Source organism: Grampus griseus (assembly GCF_964374135.1).
Source record: "Grampus griseus genome assembly, chromosome: 15".
In the NCBI taxonomy this organism is placed as follows: Eukaryota; Metazoa; Chordata; class Mammalia; order Artiodactyla; family Delphinidae; genus Grampus; species Grampus griseus.
Window position 1 is genome coordinate 82392926 of NC_139009.1, and position 24127 is coordinate 82417052.

General features: G+C 42.0%; 1 protein-coding gene across 1 annotated transcript in view; it reads right to left on the reverse strand.

The window, feature by feature from the left end:
- LONRF2 (LON peptidase N-terminal domain and ring finger 2) overlaps positions 1–23187 on the reverse strand; it is a gene marked incomplete at both ends in the record, with an annotated part of 34888 nt that extends 11701 nt beyond the window's left edge. The window contains 5 exons of the mRNA XM_082672088.1: positions 911–1112; positions 1628–1789; positions 3941–4063; positions 10711–10829; positions 22512–23187. Coding sequence (XP_082528214.1) covers positions 911–1112; positions 1628–1789; positions 3941–4063; positions 10711–10829; positions 22512–23187 — 1282 coding nt within the window. The remainder of the gene's footprint in view (positions 1–910; positions 1113–1627; positions 1790–3940; positions 4064–10710; positions 10830–22511) is intronic.
- Positions 23188–24127: the final 940 nt, after the last annotated feature.

The following is a 24127-nucleotide window of genomic DNA, read 5'->3' on the forward strand; positions in this document are numbered from 1 at the left end:
AAACTGCATCACACAAATTTATTTTTGGTTTCTCAGTGCATATAAAAGTTATGTTTACGCTATACTGTAGTCCATTAAGTGTGCGACAGCATTATGTCTAAAAAAATGTACATGCGTTAATTGAAAATAATTTATCGCCAAATGTGCTAACCATCTTCTGACAGCACAGGTTTGCCACAAACCTTCAATTTGTTAAAAAAAAAAAAAATCTGCAAAGCACAATAAAACAAGGTGTGCCTGTACGTTAAATCATCTCTAGGTTACTTATAACACTTATAGTAACATATGTAAATGCTATGTGTTGATAACTCATCCCTACACAGGGCAAAAGAAAGTTTTGCTTTTGGACTTTCTGGAATTTTTCTTTTCTGAATATTTTTGATCCGTGGTTGGTTGAATCCACAGATACTGAGGGCTGACTGTATACAGCCATAATTTAACTGTAAAGCATGAATAAAAGTGAAAGTTATACCTAAATTTTCTCTGCTATTTTTGACTATGAAGTCCTTGTAGGGGTAAACATTTAAACTGTCCTACAATCTTGAAGGTGACATGTTCATTTCATTACCAATTTTAAACCACCTATATAAAATGTTTCTAAAGTATATTGAGTATCAGCCAACATTCTATCACTCTAGGGTCACACACGCAGTGACAAAATAGCCTTACTGGGCTTCCCTGGTGGCGCAGTGGTTGGGAGTCCGCCTGCCGATGCAGGGGACGCGGGTTCGTGCCCCGGTCCGGGAAGATCCCACATGCCGCGGAGCGGCTGGGCCCGTGAGCCATGGCCGCTGAGCCTGCGCGTCCGGAGCCTGTGCTCCGCGACGGGAGAGGCCACAGCAGTGAGAGGCCCACGTACCGCCAAAAAAAAAAAAAAAAAAAAAAAAAAAAAAAAAGTAGCCTTACTGACCTTTCTTGGGAATTTTTCCAGGGCCGTTCACATCGTGCGCATCCTCCAAATCATTCGGAAACTGTCTCTTTAAACCAGTGCTCAGCGCCGCTGGAAGAAAACTTTCTAACACTTCCTTATCCTCCTCAGAGTGTAGGCCCAGTATAAAATATAACACCGAAGAATTGGTATTTCCAAATACATCCTGTTTCTCAGACGGATTCTGGTTAAGTAGGAAAAGAGAATCCTGAATCTTAAAGAAATCATAGCATCAGAGAAAAAAAAATCATGCAGTAGCCTTTCTTAGAAATCTCTGGGAAAAAAGAGAGCATATACTCTTCCCTCATAACTGGTTTCATCTATTAACTTCTAAGATGAACTTTACACTTTTCATCGTAAAATATAAGGATAATTTCTTCCGGAAACAGATCAACTGAACACCAATCTTCATACATTCAAACCATCCCTCTGCTCTTTTTTCTCCAAGACAAAATAATATCAAGTCTCCTGATGTTGTGAGTTGTTTGGAGATGTTCTAAAAGTTTCTTTCAATCTTCAGTGATTTTCATTACTTCCATCAAATTCCTTTAAAAGTGTCAATTCTCAGGCTGAGAAGCCAGAACTGGTCTTAAGAAGTACTTGTAGCTAACGTAACGCAACCGTGTGAGTAACTTGTAAATGTTCAAAATTACATAAAGCTTAATCAACATAATACTGACAAACACGTGCACTTCCCACCTTAGAACTCCCTGCACTGCCACCTCCCTCCACAGGAGGCTGGCTGTTTATGTGGTTCTGACACTGCGCCGTTAATCTTGTGTTCAACATTCTGCTTTGGATGGAAGATGTTAAATTCTGAGGCACGTTTTCTGAAGCAGGGAAAAACACCTCACACATTACCTGTAAAATTGCCAAGATGGAAAAATATATATTTTAAGACACTTTTGAAAAATACATCACATACCTGAAAGACTCAGAGGAAACTCTGAAGCCAAACAGGCCTAAGACATTGACAAAAATAACTACCCTATTCCAACTGCCAATGTTTTAAAAATTCAAGTGTGTCTGAAACCACAGTCAACATCTTAAGCATCTGAGCCCCCAGTTCCTGTCCATCTTACTCGTACCAATTACAAAATACGAGCATTACAGTCTCTTTGAGTTTGGTCCTTACACACCTGCTACAGAAAATCTCCCCTAAATGTCTCAGGGGTAAGAGAGAAACATGGGGTGTATCGGTTGCAGGGGGTCCCAGACTGTACCTGAGCTGTGATGACCCACAGGATTAAGATAGTTCTAGAGGGCTGCTTAATTTACAAGAGAACCGGAAGAGTCAACCAGTACGAACTTTAAAGGAAGAGAAGGTGAAGGGACACAGTTCTGGTTCACCAGCTTTTGGTGGTGGTGGGAAGTGCTGGCCAGTCCCTCGATGGTCCTGCAGAAACTCATGGACTCAGCTGAATCCGAGGGCTTAAGAGAGGCGTAGAGGAGTCACTGAAACCTCAACGAAGAATGCAGCCACTGCGCTGCAGGTGACAGATGAGCGCACCAGAACCCACGACCTCTGCGGCAGTGAGGGTCAGCACCCCAGCAGGGACGGCAGTGTCCTCGGCACTGGCCCTGAGGGGTCAGCAGAGCTGCAGGAGGCTGCCAGGGAGGGTACCACATCTCATGGGCATCAGGAGGCTGGCACTGTTTGGCACCGTCCGTGACAGAAGATACCTAGCACCTGTACCATGCTGGAGGGAAAAACATCATGTCTGCATGCAAAAGCGCCAGACGGGCAAGAATCCACGAGACCTGAATCCTGGTCCTGGGACCTTCCTGAATCTGCTTAACGTCGCTGAGCTCGGGCTCAACTTCTCGTGATGCTGTTGTGAGGATCAGTTGGGGTAGCACATGTTTTACGATTCTTGTGAAAGTTGCAGGTGAGACAAAGCAGGCAGGAATCGTTCAAAACAGCCAGCTCAAGATTCAATATTATTTTGACAAGTGGAAACAGTGATCAAAACCAATGAGTGACAACTTAACAGGACCAACAAAGACCAGTCAACTACACAAGAATAGGATAAAAAATAGTGCCAGGAAGTTCTCATTACAAAAGAAACATCTGGCTCTTCTGGCCAATTACAGTTCTAACAGAAGCCAACAGTGTGATGGGAGGCTAAAAATAAACTCCCAGTGAACACAAGGAAGATACACGTTCACCGCCTGCAGCCACTGCATATAGGGGCTAAAGTTCGGGGTATACAGCAAGGCAGCCAGAGGAGGAAACCTGACAACCCCGTTCTATGGGGAGAGGATGTTAGGTTCAAAGAACTAGTTAAGGCGAAGATGATAGGTCTTCTCTAATATCTAAGGCGGTTTAAATTAAGGAGGAAAAACTTCTCTCTTGCTCCAGAGACTAAAACTCAACTGTAGAGTGGAAATTACAGGGTAAGTGTACCGTACAAGTTGAAAATAAACAGTGTTAAAATATGGAAATGTTGATGTAAAAGCAAGGACTCCTTGTCATCGGAAATGCTAAGACTGTGTACCTACTGTACAGGCCTTTTTATAGGGCAGGTCCCCACATCAAGTGTGACTCGATGACCTCTAATAAGACTGGGTTAAAGATTTGCATAAAACAGCAGGTGTTTCTGCTCCATGTTGGTAAAGCTCTGCTGAAAATTTCAAGTCAACCTATGTAGCTCAACTGATAACTTTTGCATAAATCATGATGTCTCTTACAGGGCTTCTGCACAAACTACAGTCCTTGAATTACAAACTCCAGGATAAATCACTTTGCCTCCCCAGCTGCACACATCTACCCTGCCTCAGTAATACGTGTCACTATTTCAGTAGAATTGAGGTATGTGTACACTGTCTCATGAAACATGCGGCATCATCAAATACATGAACTCATCATTATCACTGTGTGTTTTAAATCACACTGTCATGAATAATTCAGAACTACATTTCTTGTTCATTTTACGTGTAGCAGCTACTCAGCATGGACACAAAGGCTGAAGATAAGACTTCAAGAGGAAAGTCATTGAACGGAAATCACACCTTCTGCACTTCTTTCTTCACTGAGTTACATTCAGGATTCAAAGCCAGGCAGTAGAGAAACTCCTTCAACACTTCCTTACTTCTTCCCAGTCCGGAAAAAGCCAGAGCTTTCACGTGATGTCCCTGGATTCATCCAAAGATATACATTTGAAAAAACAGTGTGATGATATACTCATGTACAAACAGCCCTGAAATTAAAAAAAAAATCACTGGAACTGTTTTATTTGCACATTAAGTAGAATAAACACAAGCCCACCGAGGATGGCTCTAGCTCTACTGCCTTCGAAACTGGGCAAACCTGAATGTCCCACAAGTGCAACACACAATCAGAACACAGGAGTCCATACCTGGAATGTGAGCCCAAAGCAGTTCTAAGGGACATGCTGAGAGAGAACTGACTGTCCACCACCCTTCACTCACCCAGTAATCACAGGTCACTACCATGTTCCTGTCTTCAAGGAGCTTACAGTCTCGTGGGAGCACACAGACAGGACAGACATAACTAACACAAAGTGTAATATACAAAGTCCCACAACAGAAATGAACAACACGCAACATGGGTCAATATTTTCCAACAGCATTTTGTTTTTGCTTTATGGATGCAATGCGGCAACGAAGACCCAATGCAGCCAAAAATAAAAATAAATTGATTTCAGAAAAGGGAGGGCATACTTGTCTTGCTCCTGACCACTGAGAAGAGGCTTTTAACTTTTCACCACTGAACATGATTTTGGCTGTGAGCTTGTCATATATAGCCTTTATCACGCTGAGGTTCATTCCTTCTATACTTAATTCGTTGAGAGTTTATATCATAAAAGGGGGCTGAATTTTGTCAGATGCCTTTTCTGCATCTATTAAGATGACCAGGGTTTCCCTGGTGGCGCAGTGGCTGAGAGTCCGCCTGACGATGCAGGGGACACGGGTTCGTGCCCCGGTCCGGGAAGATCCCACATGCCCCGGAGCAGCTGGGCCCGTGAGCCATGGCCGCTGCGCCTGCGCGTCCGGAGCCTGTGCTCCGCAATGGGAGAGGCCACAACAGTGAGAGGCCCGCGTACCACAAAAAAAAAAAAAAAAGATGACCCTATAATTTTTATTCTCCATTCTGTTAATGTGGGGTATCACACTGACTGATCTGCATATGTTGAACCATCCCTGCATCCTAAGGATAAATCCTACTTGATCCCGTTGTAGTGATCCTTCAGTGTGCTCTTTAATTTGGTTTGCTGGTATTTTGTCGAGAATTTGTGCATCCACATTCATTAGAGATAATTGGCCTATACTTTTCTTCTCTTGCAGTGGCCTTGTCTAGCTTCAGTATCGGGGTAATGCTAACCTCATAAAACGACGTTGGAAGTGCTCCATCCTTCTCAATTTTTGGAAGAGTTTGGTGAGGATTGGCATTAATTCTTCTTTAAATTGATAGGATAGATTGATATCAATTTAGATTGATAGAATTCATCAGTGAAGCCACCTGGCTCTGGGATTTTCTGTTCTGGGAGATTTTCCATTACTGGTTCAATCCCCTTGATTGTTATTGGTCTGTCCAGATTTTCTAATTACTTCTTGATTCAAGACTTGGTAGGCTGTATGTTTCTAGGAATTTACCTATTTCTTCTAAATTATCTAATTTGTTGCTTTATAAATGTTCAAAGTAGTCACTTTGAACCTTTGTATTTTTGTGGTATCAAATGTCTTCTCTTTTACTCATAATTTTATTTATTTGAGTCATCTCTTTCTTCCTTAGTCTAGCTAAGGGTTTGTCAATTTTAACTTTTCAAGAAACCAAATCTTAGCTTTGTTCATCTTTTATGTTGTCTTTCTCGTCTCAATTTCATTTATTCCTGCTCTTTTTTACTTCCTTCTGCTAACTTAGTTTGTTCTTTAGGTTCTTGAGATTTAAGGCTGTTGTTTTCTTTTGTTTTTTTAAAGCATTAGTATCTATTTATTTATTTATATTTATTTATTTTTGGCTGTGTTGGGTCTTAATTGCTGCATGCAGGCTTTCTCTAGTTGAGTGAGCGGGGGCTACTCTTCATTGTCGTGGCTTCTCTTGTTGAGGAGCATGGGCTCTAGGCACGAGGGTTTCAGTAGTTGTGGCACGCAGGCTCAGTAGTTGTGGCTCTCAGGCTCTAGAGTGCAGGCTCAGCAGTCCTGGCGCACGGGCTTAGTTGCTCTGTGGCATGTGGGATCTTCCTGGACAAGGGCTCGAACCCGTGTCCCCTGCATTGGCAGGCGGATTCTTAACCACCGCACCACCAAGGAAGTCCCTGAGATTGTTTATTTTAGATCTTACTTTTTTCTTAATGTAAAAGTTTATTGCTACAACTTCCTTGTTAGAACTGCTTTTGCTGCATCCCATACATTTTGGTATGCTGTGCTTCCACTTTGGTTCGTCTCTGGGCATTTTTCTATTTTCCTTTCGATTTCTTCTTTGACTCAGTGGTTGCTCACAAGCCTGTTGTTTAATTCCTATGTATTTGTGACTTTTCTAGCTTTCCTCCTATTATGTATTTCTAGTTTCATACCATTGTGTCTGGAAAAGACACTGGATAAAATTCCAATCATCTTAAAATTATTAAGACTTGCTTTGTGACCTAGCATGTGATCTATCATGGAGAATGCTGTGTGCCCTTGAAAACATATATTTTGCTGCTGTTTGTTGGAATGTTCTGTATATGTCTATTCGACTCATTTGATCCAGGAGTCCATTATTCCTTATTCAAGTTCAAGTCCATTATTTCCTTATTGATTTTCCATCTGCATGACCTGGCTTCAGGGGATCATCTAAACTCCCCTTCACCTAAAGTTGGCTGTGAGGCTACCAGCTGGGTAGAGGTGCACTGGCACCATCTCCATGCAGATCTGCCAGCTGAGTTCAACACTGGCAAAGACCGTGAGGACACTCAGCAGCTGAGACGGCCAGTATCCCATGGGTACCTGCAACGGCAGCGGCAGCTAGGGCTGCTGGGGTCCTCCTCCTCTTCTCTTCTATGTGTGGGGGGATGTTCCAGCTGAGGGGATCCCTCTGTGGTACCAGGCCTGAGGCACTTGCATTCAGAGCAGAGCAGGAGTCACAAGCTCAGTGGCAGGCAGAACTACCGTGGCCCCTGTGGCCTGAGACACAGGCTCACTTGCTGCGATGATGGAGTCAGTATCTGAGGTGCAAGTGTGTGTACATCACCCATGGAACCGGGGTCTGGGTCCCCCTGCAGTGATTTGTATTTAAGGGGGTCAAGAGGGTGTGCAAGATGCAGCAGCAGCAAAGCCCAGGGATAACAGGGCACAGAGGTGTCCCAGTTGAGGAGGAAGGGATGGAGCACAGAGCAACAGCTGCACAGTCTGGTGACAAAGAGTCAAAGTCCCAACTGAGGACCCAGGGGGCGGGGCACAGAGCAGCAGCTTCATGGTCCTGTGATGGCAGAGTAGCAGATGCACAGACCCTAACTCACTTAGGCCCCAGGGGGAAGGGCACAGCACAGAGGCAGCTCTGATTCCCACAGGTGGTGAGGCCCTGTGGCACCCTAATCCTCGTGAGTGGGGCCCAGCAGCAACCTGGGTTCCTGAAAGCAGGTCTCACCACAGTGAGAGCTCCAGCACTGGGAAGGAGACCCTGGGGAAGGACCCTGGGCAGCTCCATCATCTGGGTTCAGGATTGGTGAAGACTGTAAACGTCCTTGGAAGCAAAGGCTGCAGAGGTCCATGGTGGTGACAAGGATTGCTGAGGTCCTCCTGTTCTTCTTTCCCCATGGGGTGAAATCCCTCTGAGGGTATATTTCTACAGACTTTTAAGTCTGTATCTTTGCATTTAAAATTGACTCCTGTAGGCAGACACCATGTAGTTAGTTGGTCCTTGCTTTGGTCTATTTGTGGTGCACTTCATCACTTCCTTTATATTTGAGTTACAATTTACTGTTTTCCTTCAGACTTGAAAAATTCCTTTAGCATTTCTTGTAGTACACATCTGCTGGCAACAAAGACATGTTTCCTAAAAATGTCTTTATTTCAGCTTCATTTTAAAGATATATTTTTACTGGACATAGACCTTTGGTTGAAAGGTTTCTTCTTTGGGCACTTTGAATACGCTATTCCAATGTTAACTGGCTTCCACAGTTTCTGATGATCTGTCATTAATGATCTTATTATCTTCCTGTATGTCGTTTTTCTCACTTCATGTCATTTTTCTCCTGGTGCTTTCAAGATTTTCTTTTTGCCTTTGGATTCCTGAGTGGCAGTCATTATGATGTGTCAGGGAGTGTATTTATTTGTATTTATTTTGCTTTGGGGTCATTAAGCTTCTTAGATCTGAAATTAATATTTTCTATTAAATTTGGAAAGCTTTCAGCCCTTATTTCTTCAAAAATTTTTCTGCCATTTTCTAGCTTCTCCTTCTGGGATTCCAATTACACATATGTTGTACCATATGTTTCTAAGTTTCATTTTTCTTTAAACTTTTTTGTTTCTGTTCTTTGGATTGTGTAATTTCTATCACTCTATCCTCAGTTTCACAGATTATTTTGCCGTGTGTAATGTGCTATTGAGCTTATATAGCAATCTTTTATTTCAGCATTTGTATTTTTCAGCTCTAGTATTTCCATTTTTTATAGTTTCAATTTCTCCCTTGGGACTGTCTATTAATTCCAAGACACCACACTTTCCTTCAATTCTTTGGACATAATTTCATTTAATTCTCTAAACTTACTTATAATAGCTGCTTTGAAGTCTTTCTCTGCTAAATGCAACTTCTGGGCCCACAGGAAGACAATTTTTATTGACTATCTTCTATCCCGAGTAAAGGTCAACAATTCCTCTTCCTCTGCATGTCTAGTATTTTTGGTTAACACTGGATATTTTACATAACATGTTGTATCAACTCTGCATTTTGTTGTATTCGTCTGAGGATTACCGGGTTTTGTTTTAGGAGGCAGTTAACTTTCCTGGATTCAGCTGCATCAACTTATCACTTGCTGGGTTATATTTCTGAATATGGACAAATGATTTGCTAGTACTGGCCCATCTCTATTTGCACCAAAAGCTTGGACTCAGTATCAGCCATGGCTGCTTGCTTGAAAGGATGGCTTTGCTTGGGTAAAACACCTGCTGCACCAGCCCCGCCTGAAGCTTCCATCTCATCTTAACCACAGTTGACCTACTTATCCTCCCTCCAGTCCTCTGAACGCATCTTCCAATGGCACTTCCTCTAGCTGCAATGGTAACCTGGAAATGAACTTCTGTCCTTTACTATCTTAAAGTGATTATCAAGGCTGCACTTCTGCTGGAGCTGCTCTTCACTAGACATATATCAACAACTGAGATTCACAGATTTACAATAAACCCTGAAAATAAAACCAAAATCCCAAAGGCTAGAGATCCATTTGCTGCCTCCCTGACATGTAACTTTGTAGTAATTAAGTCTGTCTTTTGTCAGAGACACACTGCCAGGTTGTCAGCACAAAGATCAGTACCGTGGAGAAGAATCTAGCTTCAAAGGGCAACATAGGTCTACTGTCAATCAGAAATACTAGACTTGTAATTCACAGTCCTTAAGGCTCAATCACTACTGATAGAAATTACCTCAGAAGAATAAAAGATCAAGGGATCAGAGAAAAAGTATCAGAAATACGAGTAGGGAATGTATTTAGTGAAGCAAACAAGCAGCAAAATGAATTTCCGGGCTTGGTCCAACAAACGTTGGCTTCCCATTCTTGGACCCATCCCCACACCCATCTTAATACTCAATCTAATATGAAAACATTTTGTTTTAAAGGATGACTGGTTGGATGAATGGATGGAAGGAAGAAAGGAAGAGCAAGCTACATCCATCCTGTCTATTAACCTGGGTTAATGTTTCTTCAGTGTTTCTAAAACAAAGATGATTAAAAAGCAATACAGCAGGAGAAAAAAGTATTTTTATTAGATAATAGAGAATGCTATAGGCATTAATCTCATCACAAGTTCTTTAAAACTTTAAAATCTCTTAAGGGGTTTAAAATTCAAAAATTCACGAAAAAAAGTTACAACTTTTATTCTTTGACTCCTTAAAGACCTCAAGGACAACTTAAGCTACTGTTATTAGGTTAGCAAACCTTATTTCGTGTCACTAGAGGAAGTAATATCAGACCTTTCCAACCAAGACACAGAGATTAAAATTATTACAAAATAAATACATACAAAACATTCACCCTTTTACTAACACCATTTATATGCACCATGCATATTAGGGCCCAACTGCTAATCACTATTATTATGATTATAATAATAATATAGTATCTTCCTACTTAAACTATAATTTTAAACATTTCTTCTTTATTCACCAATTCATAAAATTCTATTAGTTTGTTTATATATTTGTTCAGTGCCTAAGGCATATTATTCAGCTAATCATCTACTAATAGTAATCTAAATTAGTGTTTCCTATCCAGATCCAGTTGGAAACTTGGTCTTTTAGACTGAATTGGTTTATTATGAAGTGGATTGCTACATTTAGACTATCTACAATTTGAGGGAAATGTACTCTGTCCATAGGTACTAATCACAACGATCTTACTTTATTCTTCAGAAAATCCCATACACAGGTAACTATGTTCAATATCCTGTGACAAACCATAATGGAAAAGAATATGAAAAAGAATGTATATACGCGTAACTGAATCACTTTGCTGGATGGCAGAAATTACCACAACGCTGTAAATCAACTATACTTCAATAGAATTTTTAAAAATCCCATAAATTTACATTTATTATCTCCAAAGCCAACCTATACAAACAAATACCTCAGGCAGGAGAGGTTCATTCTGACAAACTGCACTGGCGTCCTGCAGAGCCTGTTCATAGTTCTTCATGGATAAATACAACTCTGCTCGCAGCAGCAATAACGAATTATCACCAGGAGCTGAAAGGCATGAGGAATGGAAATAAATTAAACTGACTGCATTTTTTAAAAATGATCTTTAAGTCATTAAAAATATTAAATTAGAAAACAAACATAAAGGTAAAATAAACAACACCTCCTCTAATCATAGGTAGAGTTTCGTAGTTTGATAAGTATATTTTACATAGCTTTTCTCAGGAAATCAGAAAGAGAATGAGTAAGGTTTCAAAATGCACCAGGAAAAACAGACTGCTACACACACACTAGCTGCAACATCATCTCTATTGAGTAGATGCTGAATCATCTTAATGTCATAACTAGGTATTTAAAAAGAAAAGATTTAGAATAATTTTCTTGAAAGTACACAAGGAAATTCACGCTTAAAGACAGAAAAGTAAACCATGATTTGTTTTTCTATGCAACTGAGCGGGTGCAGATTCGTACCCATGATATGTTCAGGTAAGTGGGAAAAGAAGGGAAAACAAGTCTTCCTTTTCCCTAGATTCTTCAAACGGAAGAGATCTTGAGAATTGCAGTGCTCATATGCTACTAAGGACCTAAGAACAGCTTACAGAGAAGCTAACAGTGCTCTCACTGTGAAGTGATGACAGCGTATGAAGTTGTTGATTAGGCAGGGTACCATGGAAACGTGACAAAGCCGGAGCTCAAGAAAGCAGAACCATCATGGCCGTGTTTCTAGGCCGCTGGACAGAGTTCACTCTACCCATACTCACTGTAGTCTTTGAAATAGGGCTGAAGGGTGCATTTTAGTTCATCGATAAAATTCTGGGCGCCTAAAATGTGTTCTCATCTCTCCACTTAAGACGCATTTTTGACCTGCTCCAAATCCTTGATCTTGAGCTTTTTCTCAAAGTAACCACTTGGTACTTTCCAAAGCCTACCACATCTCCTCTCTGTTTACAGAGTTAACTGGTCAAAGGTGCAGGCAAGGCATGGGGAGCAGGTATTAATTATGTTACTGCTACAAATGTATAATATAGAGAAGGTATGACAAGGAAACAAGTGGGAAAAGGGAAAAGTAACAGCAGGAATGGAGGAGCCAAACAAGAAAAGCTGAATTTTTTAAAAAGACACTGACAGGCTGGAGCAGAGATTAACAACTTTTTCTGTAAAAGGCCAGACATTAAATATTTTAGGCTTTGCAGGGAAAGAGGTCAACTTGAGGGTATTATGCAGGTATTTGTACAACAAGAGAGAAGACAAATATTTACACCTTTTTTATTGACAAACTGCAAAATATAGTAATTTAGTTCTTTCTTTGTAGTATAGGTCTACTAATTAGAAAAATGGAATTCTCTTAGAGAAGACAACATTTTCCTCAATTCAGGTTCAAAGTTAGTGTTCCTGTCATCAAAATTGATTGAAAATGTTCACCTATTGATCTGTAACGAGATTTTACATATTCACCTTTGAAAAGGCACACAGGTACTATGGAATACTGATGTCAATCCACACGCATATAATTTTAACTGGAGCATTTCACTGCCTGGAAAGTGTTTATAGAATTCTTAGATTCTTTTTTTTTTTTTTTTTTTTTTTTCAGTATGCGGGCCTCTCACTGTTGTGGCCTCTCCCATTGCGGAGCACAGGCTCCGGACGCGCAGGCTCAGTGGCCATGGCTCACGGGCCCAACCGCTCCGCAGCATGTGGGATCTTCCCGGACCGGGGCACGAACCCGTGTCCCCTGCAGTGGCAGGCGGACTCTCAACCACTGCGCCACCAGGGAAACCCTCTATTAGATTCTTCTCATGATATTTGCCCCTTTAGTATGTCAATATACACTAAATATAATCGCAGATTAATCATTTTCAACTGAATATTAGATGAAAGCGCCTCAGTTGCATGGTTGAATGCATTTTGAAATACAGAAATCTTCTTTGGAGACTTTTGGAAATCTAAAACAAACAAAACAAAACCGCTGCTGGAAGTACAGTGTGAGCTTGGGAAACATACCTACGAAGGCATTAAAACAAGCGAGTATTAAATTTCACAGAATGCTCTTTCAGCATCTATTACATGCAGTATATCTCCTCCCTGTTATTACAGTGAACCACGTTGAAAGATTTGTCTAACGCTGAATTATCCTTACATTCCTTGGATAAGCCCTCCTTCCTGACCTTAACTCTTATTACACTGCTGGATTCAAAATATTACTAAGAAGTTTAATTAAGGTTTGCGCATCTATGTACATGTCAGACCAGTCTATAAATTTTTTTCCCGTGCAAGCTTTACCTGATAACAGTAACAAGATTATTCTAACCCTACAAAATGAGATGGAAATCTTTCCAAAATTTTTTATGAGCTATCGATAAAATAAGATGGGAGTTAATCTTCCTTGAAAGTTTGTTAGATCTTGCTTGACAGTAGTGCCTCTGTTCAGAAGAAAATCCCTGAGTTCAATTTCTTTAATGGTTTTTGGTCCATATCAGTATTTTACTTCTTCCTGGATCAATTCTGGTAATTTATAGTTCCCTTAAAATTGTTCTTTTCGCATTGATTTTAAGATCTGTTGCATTTATATCTGCAGTTATACTTTCCTTCATTCCTGATGCTGCTTGTGCTTTGCATTTGTCTTCATCGCACTTGCCAAACGTGTCTGTTTTACCAGGTTTATAATAAACCAGCTTCTCACTTGTTAACCGGCTCAATTTTTCCTATTTCACTAATTTTTCTGTTTTTTCACTATTTTGTTGCTTTTACTTTGTGTTAGCTCAATTGATGAGTGAAAAACACATTTCATTTACATTTATTTTTAATCTTTTTCTAATGCGTTTAAGCCTCCACTCCTCAGATTCTAAAGGTTGCTTTTACAGAAGTCCGAGGGCAATAAAATTCACTTCCCATCTAGACGTTGAATGAATCAAACCATTTTTTTTGCTGGCTTCTAGCATTTGACAACCCATTTATGAAGCCAGCACTTCATAATTTAACCTATTAAAACATTTAAAATAGATCTCAACACATTTTCTAAGCATCAAGCCTTAAGCTTAATAATACTCAGAATTTATTGAGGAATCGCTCAAAAATGAATGGAAGAAGAGAAACAATTTAAAATGTTTTGTGTAGAGAAGGTAAATGGAAGAAAAATGTTTCCTCCAAAAAAACTAACACAAAATTTCAGAGAGTTTACCAATTAACCCCTGTACAGGCAAAAGATTCAGAAGAGGACAGCCTGAGAACAGGCTTTGTGAGAAGAGAAGAGAGATTGTAGTTTGTGTTTAGGGCTGATCAAAGGCTGTTCTCCTCCAATTGCCACCCAGGGCCACTGTGGTGCTGGGAGCTGGGGTTACTGCTGGACAGTCTGTCCAGTGAGTGGGCAGTGGAGAGAAGTAGAGACCTATACAAGTGCTACTTTAAAAGGGTTGAATGAAGTGACACAAAGCAATGACAACTGGGTAGTGTTCCCAATGAATAGAAGGAATGAATAGCAATCTCCTCATAGGTTATTTGTTCAAACTAATGTAGGACTTACAAAGTCAAGTCCATAAATCTTGAGTGTACATCTTGAACTTTACATATGTTACACCCATGTAATCACCACCACGGTCATTTCCAGGATCTACGAAGGTTCCCTTGGGCACTTTCCCAGTTAGGACACCTCTCCAAAGGGTCACCACCAGTCTGACGTCTATCACTACAGATTACTTTAGCCTACTTTTGAACTTCTTATACATGGAGTTATATAAATGGAATGGACCCTTGTATCTTTCACTCAGTATCATTCTGTGAGATTCATCCATATTATTGTAGGTCTCAGTGGTCTTTTTAAAAAATAAACTTTTGTGTAATATTATTTTGTGCATTTTACACAAAATACTCTGAATTGATTTACTTACTCTACTGGAGGGCTGTTTCTCAAATGTTTCTGGCACATATAAATAAAGCTGACACATTCTTGCATGTGTCTCCTGGTGGACATGACATTCATTTCTATTGGTATATACTCAGAAGTGGAAACACTGTGTCAGAGGTTGTATATATGCTTAGCTTTAGTAGGTACTCCCAAACACTTAACTTCTACCAAGTGACATTTCCACCAGCAACATAAGAGTTCCAATTCCTTCAAATACTTGCCCAAACTATGTAAATGTTTAACCATGTAAATGGTTAAACTTTCATTTTAACCATTCTGGCGGGTATGTAGTAAGATCTTATTTTAGTTTCAATTTGCATTTGATCACCAATTATGTTGGGCACCCTTTCATATGTTTATTGCCCTTTTGAGACCTACTTTTGTAAAGCATCTGTTGAAGTCTTTGCCTATTTTTTGGACAGACTTTGTTTTTGAACCATAGGCATTCTATCAATATTCTGGACTTGCATTCTCAGTAAGACACATATTACATATACACACCACCTTTTCACTCTTTTAGGGGGTCTCTAAGGAACAAAAAGTTCTTCATTTTAATCAAATCAAATTTATTTTTTCTTTTATCATCCTTTTAGTGTCTTATTCAAGAAAAAATTGCCTGTCCCAAGTTCATATTCTCCTATGATTTCTTTTAGAAATCTAATTGTAATTTCAATGTATGAGGTAAGTGTCCAGGTTCATTTTTTTCCATATGAATAAGCAACTGACTCAGACTATTTAAAATACTTCTTTCCCCAGTGAATTCCACTGGCATCTTTGTAGTAAATCAAGTGTCAGTTTCTGTGTGTCTATCCTTGGGCCAATACAACTCTTAATCACTGCAACATCATGGTACATCTTGATACTTTATAAACTCTCCAGCTCTGTTATTTTTCTTCAACACTGCCTTGGTCATTCATCAATTTCCACCAAAACCATTGGCTGAGACTTTGAAATTGCATTGAGTCTACAGTTCCATCTGTAGAGTACAGATATCTTATTGATACCCAGACTTGCAAGTCATGAAAATAAAATCTTTCCATTTATTTAAGTCCACTTTAATTTCCCCCAGAAATGTTTTGTATTTTCAGTGTAGAGGTTGTGAACATCCTTCAGATATTTCAGGACTCATTCCAAGAAATTTTTTGTTCAGTGGGTTGTTTTCAAATTGTTTTCTATTTGTTCTTTACTAAGTATTTATAATTATCATTGGTCTTTCTATATTGACCCAATATTCAACACTCTTGATAATTCACTTATAATTTATAATAGTCCAAATATCATTCTGGAGTCTCTAGGTACGCCCACACATGATCTACAAATAATAACTGTTTTATTTTTCCAGTTTTGATGCTCTTTTATTTTCTCCTCATTACACTCACTAGAATCTTTAGTACAATGTTGAGTGGCAGTGATGACAGTGAACAACCCTAGTGAATGGGGAAACATTCAATATTTAATTAGGATGGTTTCTACAGATATTCTTTAACATATTAAGAATGTTCCCTTTTATTCCTAGTTTCCTGAGAGATTTTAACAGACATACGATTTTTCTCCTTTATTCTGTACACGTGGTTGATTTACAATGAACAAAGTAACATTCTACTTGATCATGATGTATTGTTCTTTAAGTTTATTACTAGATTCAATTTGCTAATAATTTGTTTAGGATTTTTGTACCAATGCTCATAAGAAATATCAGACAGTATTTTTCCTTTCTTACAACTGACGTTTGCGCTCACCTTTCTTTCCTCCTTTCTACTTCCTTGGGATTCGATTTGCTTTTCTTCCTCTAGTATCTTGAAATAGAAGCCTGGAGATCACTGATTTTCAACTTTCCTTTTGTAGTAGAGACATTTAAAGCAATAAATTTCCCTCTAAGCATTGTTGCAATGACATCCCGTAGTTTTACATACAGGCATACACGAGCGAGATTGTGGGTTCAGTTCCAGACCATCACAATAAAGCAAGTCACACATTTTTTTGGTTTCCAGAGCACATAAAAGTTTTGTTTACACTATATTATAGTCTATCAAATGTGCAATAGCAGTATATCTAAAAAAAACAATGTGTATACCTTAATTTAAAAATACTTTACCGTTGGGCTTCCCTGGTGGCGCAGTGGTTGAGAGTCCGCCTGCCGATGCAGGGGACGCGGGTTCATGCCCCGGTCTGGGAAGATCCCACGTGCCGCGGAGCAACTGGGCCCGTGAGCCGTGGCCGCTGAGCCTGCGCATCCAGAGCCTGTGCTCCGCAATGGGAGAGGCCACAGCAGTGAGAGGCCCGCGTCCCGCAAAAAAAAAACAAAAAACAAAAAACTTTACTGTTAAAAAACATGCTAACCATCAACTGAGCCTCAAGCAAGCCATCATCTTTTCGCTGGTGGAGGGTCTTGCCTTGAAGCTGATGGCTGCTGGCTGATGAGGGTGGTGGCTGCTGGAAGTTGAGGTGTCTGTGGCAATTTCTTAAAATGAAACAATGAAGCATATGCCACAGTGACTGACTCCTCCTTTCATAAGCAATTTCTCACAGCATGCACTGCTGTTTCACAGCATTTTACCCACGGCAGAATGTCTTTCAAAACTGGCATCAATCTTTTCAAACCCTGCTGCTGCTTCATAAACTAAGTTTACATAATAGTCTAAGTCCTCTGTTATCGTTTCAACAATCTTCACAACATCTTCACCAGTAGATTCCATATCAAGAAATCACTTTTTTTTTTTTTTTTTTTTGCAGTACGTGGGCCTCTCTCACTGTTGTGGCCTCTCCCGTTGCGGAGCACAGGCTCTGGACGCGCAGGCTCAGCGGCCATGGCTCACGGGCCCAGCCGCTCCACGGCATGTGAGATCTTCCCAGACCGGGGCACGAACCCGTGTCCCCTGCATCGGCAGGCGGACTCTCAACCACTGCGCCACCAGGGAAGCCCAAGAAATCACCTTCTTTGCTCATCCTTAAGAAGCAACTCACCTACTAGTTTTATCCTGAGATGGCAGGAATTCAGTCACATCTTCTGGTTCCACTTCTAATTCTAGTTCTCTTGCTGTCTCCACCACATCTGCAGTGACTTCCTCCATGAAGTCTTGAACCCCTCAAAGTCATCCATGAGGGTTGGAGTCAACTTCTTCCAAACTCCTGTGAATGTTGACATTTGTACCTCTTCTCATGAATCACGAATGTTCTTAACAGCACCTAGAATCGTGCGTCCTTTCCAGAAGATTTTCAATTTCCTTTGCCCAGATCCACCTGAGAAGTCACTTTATCTGGCAGCTATAGCCTTACGAAATGTTTTTCTTCAATAGTAAGACTTGAAAGTTGAAATTACTCCTTGATCCTTGGGCTGCAAAATGGGTATTGTGTTAGCTGGCATGAAAACAACATTAATCTCTTTGTACATCTCCATCAGAGCTCTTGGGTGACCAGGTGCATTGTCAATGAGCAATAATAGTTTGAAAGGAATCTTTTTTCTGAGCAGCAGGTACCCACAGTGGGCTTAAGATATTCAGTAAACCATGTTGTAAACAGATGTGTTGTCGTCCAGAGTTTGTTGTTTCACTTATAGACCACAGGCAGAGTAAATGTAGCATAATTCTTAAGGGCCCTAGGATTTTCAGAATGGTAAAGGAGCACTGGATTCAACTTAAAATCCCCAGCTGCATTAGCCCTTAACAAGAGAGGCAGCCAGTCCTTTAAAGCTTTGAAGACAGGCATTGACTTCTCCTCTCTAGCTATGAAAGTCCTAAATGGCACCTCCTTCTAATAGAAGGGTACTTCGTCTACATTGAAAATCTGTTGTTTGGTGTAGCATCTTCATTAATGATCTTGGCTAGACCTTCTGGATAACTTGCTGCAGCTTCTACATCAACACTTCACCTTGCACTTTTATGTTATGGAGACAGCTTCTTTCCTTAAACCTCATGAACCAAACTCTGCTAGCTTCAGAGTTTTCTTCTGCAGCTTCCTTACCTCTCAATCTTCATAGAATTAAAGAGAGTTAGGGCCTTGCTCTCGATTAGGCTTTGGCTTTAGGCAATGTTGAGGCTGGTGTGCTCTATCCAGACCCCTATAAGGCTCTGCATATCAGCAATAAGGCTGTTTCACTTTATCATTCATGTGTTCACTGTAGTAGCTCTTTTAATATCCTTCAAGAACTCTTCCTTTGCATTCACAGCTTGGCTAGGTGTTTGGCACAAGAGGCCAAGCTTTTGCCCTGTCTCAGCTTTCAACATGCTTTCCTCATTAAGCTTAAATATTTCTAGCTTCTGATTTAAAGTGAGATGCATGACTCTTCCTTTCACTTGAACACTTAGAGGTCATTTTAGGGTTCTTAATTGGCCTAATTTCAATACTGTTATGTGTCAGAGAACAGGAAGTCCCGAGGAGAGGGAAAGAGTTTGAAATAATCAATATTCTCTTATATTTTTTCATGTATTTACTCTGTCTAGTGATCTTCATTCCTTCCTTTAGTTCCATGCTACCATCTGCACCATTTTCCTTTAACCTGAAGAATTCCGCTCAGTACTTCATGCAACTGTGATGGCAATAAAAGTCCTTCCTATTATTTACCTGCATTTAAGCATCTTAATTTTGCCTTCATTTCTGACAGATATTTTTCATCGGGGTAAAGAATGCCAGGTAGGTTTTTTTCCCCCTCTTTCATCACTTTCAAGATGTTACTCCATTATCTTCTAGTTTTAATAATTTTGTTGAAAAGTCAGCTATCAGTCTTATTCTGGCTCCTTTCAAGGAAATATATCCTGCCTTCTCTAAGTGCTTTTAAATGTCTCTTTATGTTTGATTTTCAGTAACTGGGCTGTAAGATACTTAGATACGTTTTGGTTGTTGTGTGAAGTGAATGCTTGTGTTTATCCTGTTGGGCTTACTGAGCCTCTTGGTTCAGTGACTTAAAGTTTCCCATCAGATCTAGAAAATTCTCAGCCATTTTTCCTTCAAATATTTCACTTGCCCCTTCTCCCTCTCTCCTCTTCGGGGGCTCGTATTCCACAGATTTTAGAACTTTTCTCTGTGTTCCCCATTTCTCTTATGCTCTGTTTTTTTCCTCTGTGATTCAGCTTGGATATTGTCTATTGGCTTGTTCCTGAGTGTTCCCATCCTGATTTCGGATGTGTCCAGCCTGTTTTCGAATCCGTCTAATTCTCAACTTCAGATACTGTATTTTCCAGGTCTAGAATACCCATTTGGTTCTTTTTAATAGACAGTTATCTATTGAGTTATCTTTTCACATGCTTATTTCTGTTTTAACATACAGTTATTTTGAATTCCACTCGCAACTTATTGGCCAAAATTAGTCACATGGCTCTACCCAACCACAAGCAGGTGAGGAATGCAATCGTACTTGTTTGGAGAGGGTATAAAGATACAAACATTCGGGCGACAGCATTAATGATTACTACCCTTGGCTACGGTCACAAAATAACTAAGGGTCAGCCTGGGTCTAAACACAGGCATTTCCAAATCCAAATATTTGTAACCTTTTTACGATAACAAAACCTCTCTTGGGAGCTAATTCATTACTAAGTTAACTTTTTTCTATAAATTTTTAAACTAGGGAAACTTGGCTTTCTTTTCCAATCTTTGAGTGGAAAATGGATATTGAATAAAGTTCTCATGATGAATTGACTGCAATAATCCATGTTTTTAAAACTTTTAAATTGAGGTCTAATATACAAATGGAAAATACAATGAATTGTCACAAAGTGAACACACCTGTGCGTCCATCGTCTAGGTCAGGGAACAGAACATTACCACTACCACTCAGGTCCCTCCCATACTTACTCACAATAACATTCCCCTTTTTCTTCCCCAAGGTAATCACTGCCCTTACTTGCTTCTAACATGCCATGGTAATTTTGCCTGTTTGGACTTACAGATAAATATAATCATGTATTAAAAATGCTTTTGAGTCTGGCTTTCAATTAACATGTGATTCATCCACACTGTAGCATGTAACTGAAGTTGGCTTATTTTCTGTCTATGTAGTATTCCACAAAGACATCACAATATATTTACTTATTCATTCTGTTCCTTTTGGACATTTGAGTTCCACTTTAGGGCTATCTCTAATGATGTATATACGCTCTTGTACACCCCTGTATACATTTTTTCAGTGCACGTATGCTTGTACCTCATTGAAGCTGCTTGGCCAAAGGTCATAACTAACATGTTCAGGTACTGCCAAACAACGTACCAGGGGTATAACTATGCAGACCCATCAGCCGCATACAATAGTCCTCATTTTCTAAGTCTTCTCCAAGAGTTGGTATTGTGATCTGTTACATTTCCAGCAACTGTTTTTTAAGGTTCTGTACTTGTGCTGTCTACAACAGTAGCTGTTGGACACATGTGGCTAGTGAAAACAAGAGAGAGGTCTAGGGCAACAAAGGAACTGAGTTATTTTTTATTTTAACTAGTAGAATTTTTAAAAACGGATACTCTTCAGTTAGAGGATAACTTTTAAGTTAATTTGGAATGACACCAACATGAGAATCCACTTTTTCAACTCTAAATTTTAAGAAATCTAAACATAGAGGAAGTAATTCTGATGAAAATTTAGTATCCAAATCGGGGTGGGTAGCAAATGTAAAATACACAATGAATTTCGAAGATTTACTGAGAAAGTAAAAGCTGGATTTTTTTTACATTAAAGATATGTTGAAATAACATTTTGAAGGTATAGGGTTAAAAATATTTTTAAAATGAATTTCACCTGCTACTTTTCACCTTTTTTAAATGGGTTAACAGAAAACGTAAAGTAACATATGTGGCTTACACAGTATTTCTACTGAATAGTGTGGCTCTGCACCATATATACTGATACATAAATAATTGAAAACTAAAAAATACACAGCCTGTTAAAGTACGGATATGTTGGTTTCAAATACGGTACCAATTATTTGCTACATAAAGCAATTTAACTGACCGATTCCAGCAGAGAATCTCCCAATTTGGATACAGGTGTGCCTTCTAAAAGAGAAAACCTTAACCCTAGTTTACAATAAAATGCATAATGACTAGAGCACACAATAAGACTCTTAGTAACAAAACATTAAACCAAGTCTTCTTGACTACAGATTTAAGTCATGCACACACAACCCTGTTTCAAAACCAGCGAATTCAGAAAACAAATCACCCTCCATCCACACATTCTCCACCCCAAACAACTGTCAATAGAGCACACTCATTCAGAGTCAAACGCAAGGACCAGGACCGGAGTTTGGGCTTCCTTTAAATTATATATTCTTAACAGGTGGTGGCTGGGCGGGAAGCGGCTGGTGCTGGTCACAGACTCTAGTTTAAAAAATAAAATAAAATAAACCAGACTACTAGTTAGTATATAACCATCTAAAAAGCTAATCACACCATTACGACATCTAACGGCCTTTGAGAGAGAAGGGAGGTCAGGGCCAAACAGTGGAGTGTAAGAGCATCCTTCCTGGATCCCCAAAGCATTTGCACCAGCAAATCCCCCAATCACAAGGCTATCTTCTTGTGATAGCCCGGGAGTGCTACCTTCTTGTAACACACGAGGGTGTTCGCTATTTGCATTTCCCTGCAAGACGAATTAAAACCCTTGGCCCTCCCCCCACTCCTATACGGCTGAGATAGGGTGAAAAGCAGTGCTGGCCTCACAGGGCGGCTCAGGAAGGCCACGGAGGTCCCGGAAAAGACAGCCCGCAGGTGCAACTGGCCCCTACTCTTCGCCTCACCGCCTCCAGACAGCACAAGAGCCCCGCCGGCCGAACCCACCTCTCCCGTCCCGGCCCTGCCCCTCAACAGGCGAGCGTGTAGGTGGCCCAGCCCCCGCGCCCGCTTACCGAGGTCCAGGGCCTGGTGGCACCTGAGCAGAGCGGCCTCGGGCTGCTGCTGGCGTTGCAGGATCTGCACCTGGCCCGCCAGCCTGCGCGCCCGGCACTCGGCCGGGAAGCACTTCTCCAGCAGGCCGCTCAGCACCACGTTGATGCGGCGCACCGGCGGCCGGCCCGGCCCCGGCTCAGCGCAGCGCCTGCACACCGTGAGCCCGCACGGCAGCGTCACCGGCTTGTGCAGCAGCCGCTGGCAGCGCGGGCAGTCCAGCAGGTCCCGAGGCGCCGCGGGCACCGAGGCCGACGGCTCCCCGCTCGGCGCCTCCCCGGGGGCGCGGCCCGGCTTCCCCACCGGCGACCGCCGCTCGCGCGGGCCCGGGACGCACGCCAGGCCGCTCGCCAGCTCCCCCAGCTCGTCGGGCCGCAGCGCCCCGAGCCGCGCGGCGCCGCGAAACGCGCCCAGGGCCTCGGGGAGGCGGCCGGCGCGGGCCAGCGTGTCCCCCAGCCGCAGGCATAGGCCGCGGTCGGGCCGCGCCAAGCCGGCCAGCGCGGAGCGGAAGAGCTCGGCCGCCGTCTCGTACTCGCCCGCGCGGAAGGCCTCGTCGCCCTTCTCCACCCGCTGGGCGAGCGGCTCCCCGCAGTCGCAGCCACGACAGGGGGGCGGCGGCGGGACTGGCTCGGGGCTCATCACCGCGGGGCTGCGGCGACTAGGGCCGAAGGGAAGAACGGAGAAGGGAGGATGCTCGCTGCCCGGGCCCGGCGACTGCAGCGCGAGCGCCGCGTTCGCCGAGAGCCACGCGCGTCTGTGGGTGGGCGGTGCGCGGCGGGCCGCGCGACCACCGCCGGGGGCGGGCGCGGGGTGGGGCCGCGTCTCCCACGCGGCGTGGGCGGGGCGGGCACGGTGGGCGCGGCCGAGCCCCGGCCCGCGGGGAACGCCCTCCTAGCTCCCCTGGCTTAGGCAGCCGGGCCGCAGGCGGGAAGGCGGCGACCCCTCCAAGTTCGTTCGGCGTCTCCGCAAACCCTCTCCCTCCTCGCCCCGGGCGGCCCCGCGCGCGCGTCTCCGTGCGCGCTCGTCTCCACGCGCCCTCGTCCCGCGCGTTCTCTGCCCGCCCCGCGCAGCTCCTTGGCCGTCCGCTGCCGCCCCGCGCCTGCAGCAGGTGTCTTCAGCCCGCCGTGCCCCCTTCTCCCCGCACCGAGTGCCAGCCTAGCTCCAAGGCCTGGCCAAGCCCACCTGCGGTTGTGGTTAAAAAGAGAACCGATAAATAAGTACCAGGGATGTAAGGTGCAGCATGATGACTATAGCTAACGCTGCTGTACCATATATGGGAAAGTTGTTAAGAGAGCAAATCCTAAGAGTTCTCATCCAAGGAGAAAATTTGTTTTTTCTTTTTTTCCTTTCTTTCTTGCATCTATATGAAAAGATGGAAGGTAGCTGAACCTATTGTAAACATTTCAACCATATATGTAAATCAAACCATCATGCTGTATGCCTTAAACCTATATAATGATGTATGTCAATTATTTTTTAATATAACTGGAGAAAGAGAAAGAGACAGACAGAACTGAGGGAACGTCACCCAGCACACCACTGTAACCCTAGCTTTGACTTAGGAAATTGTGTTAAATGA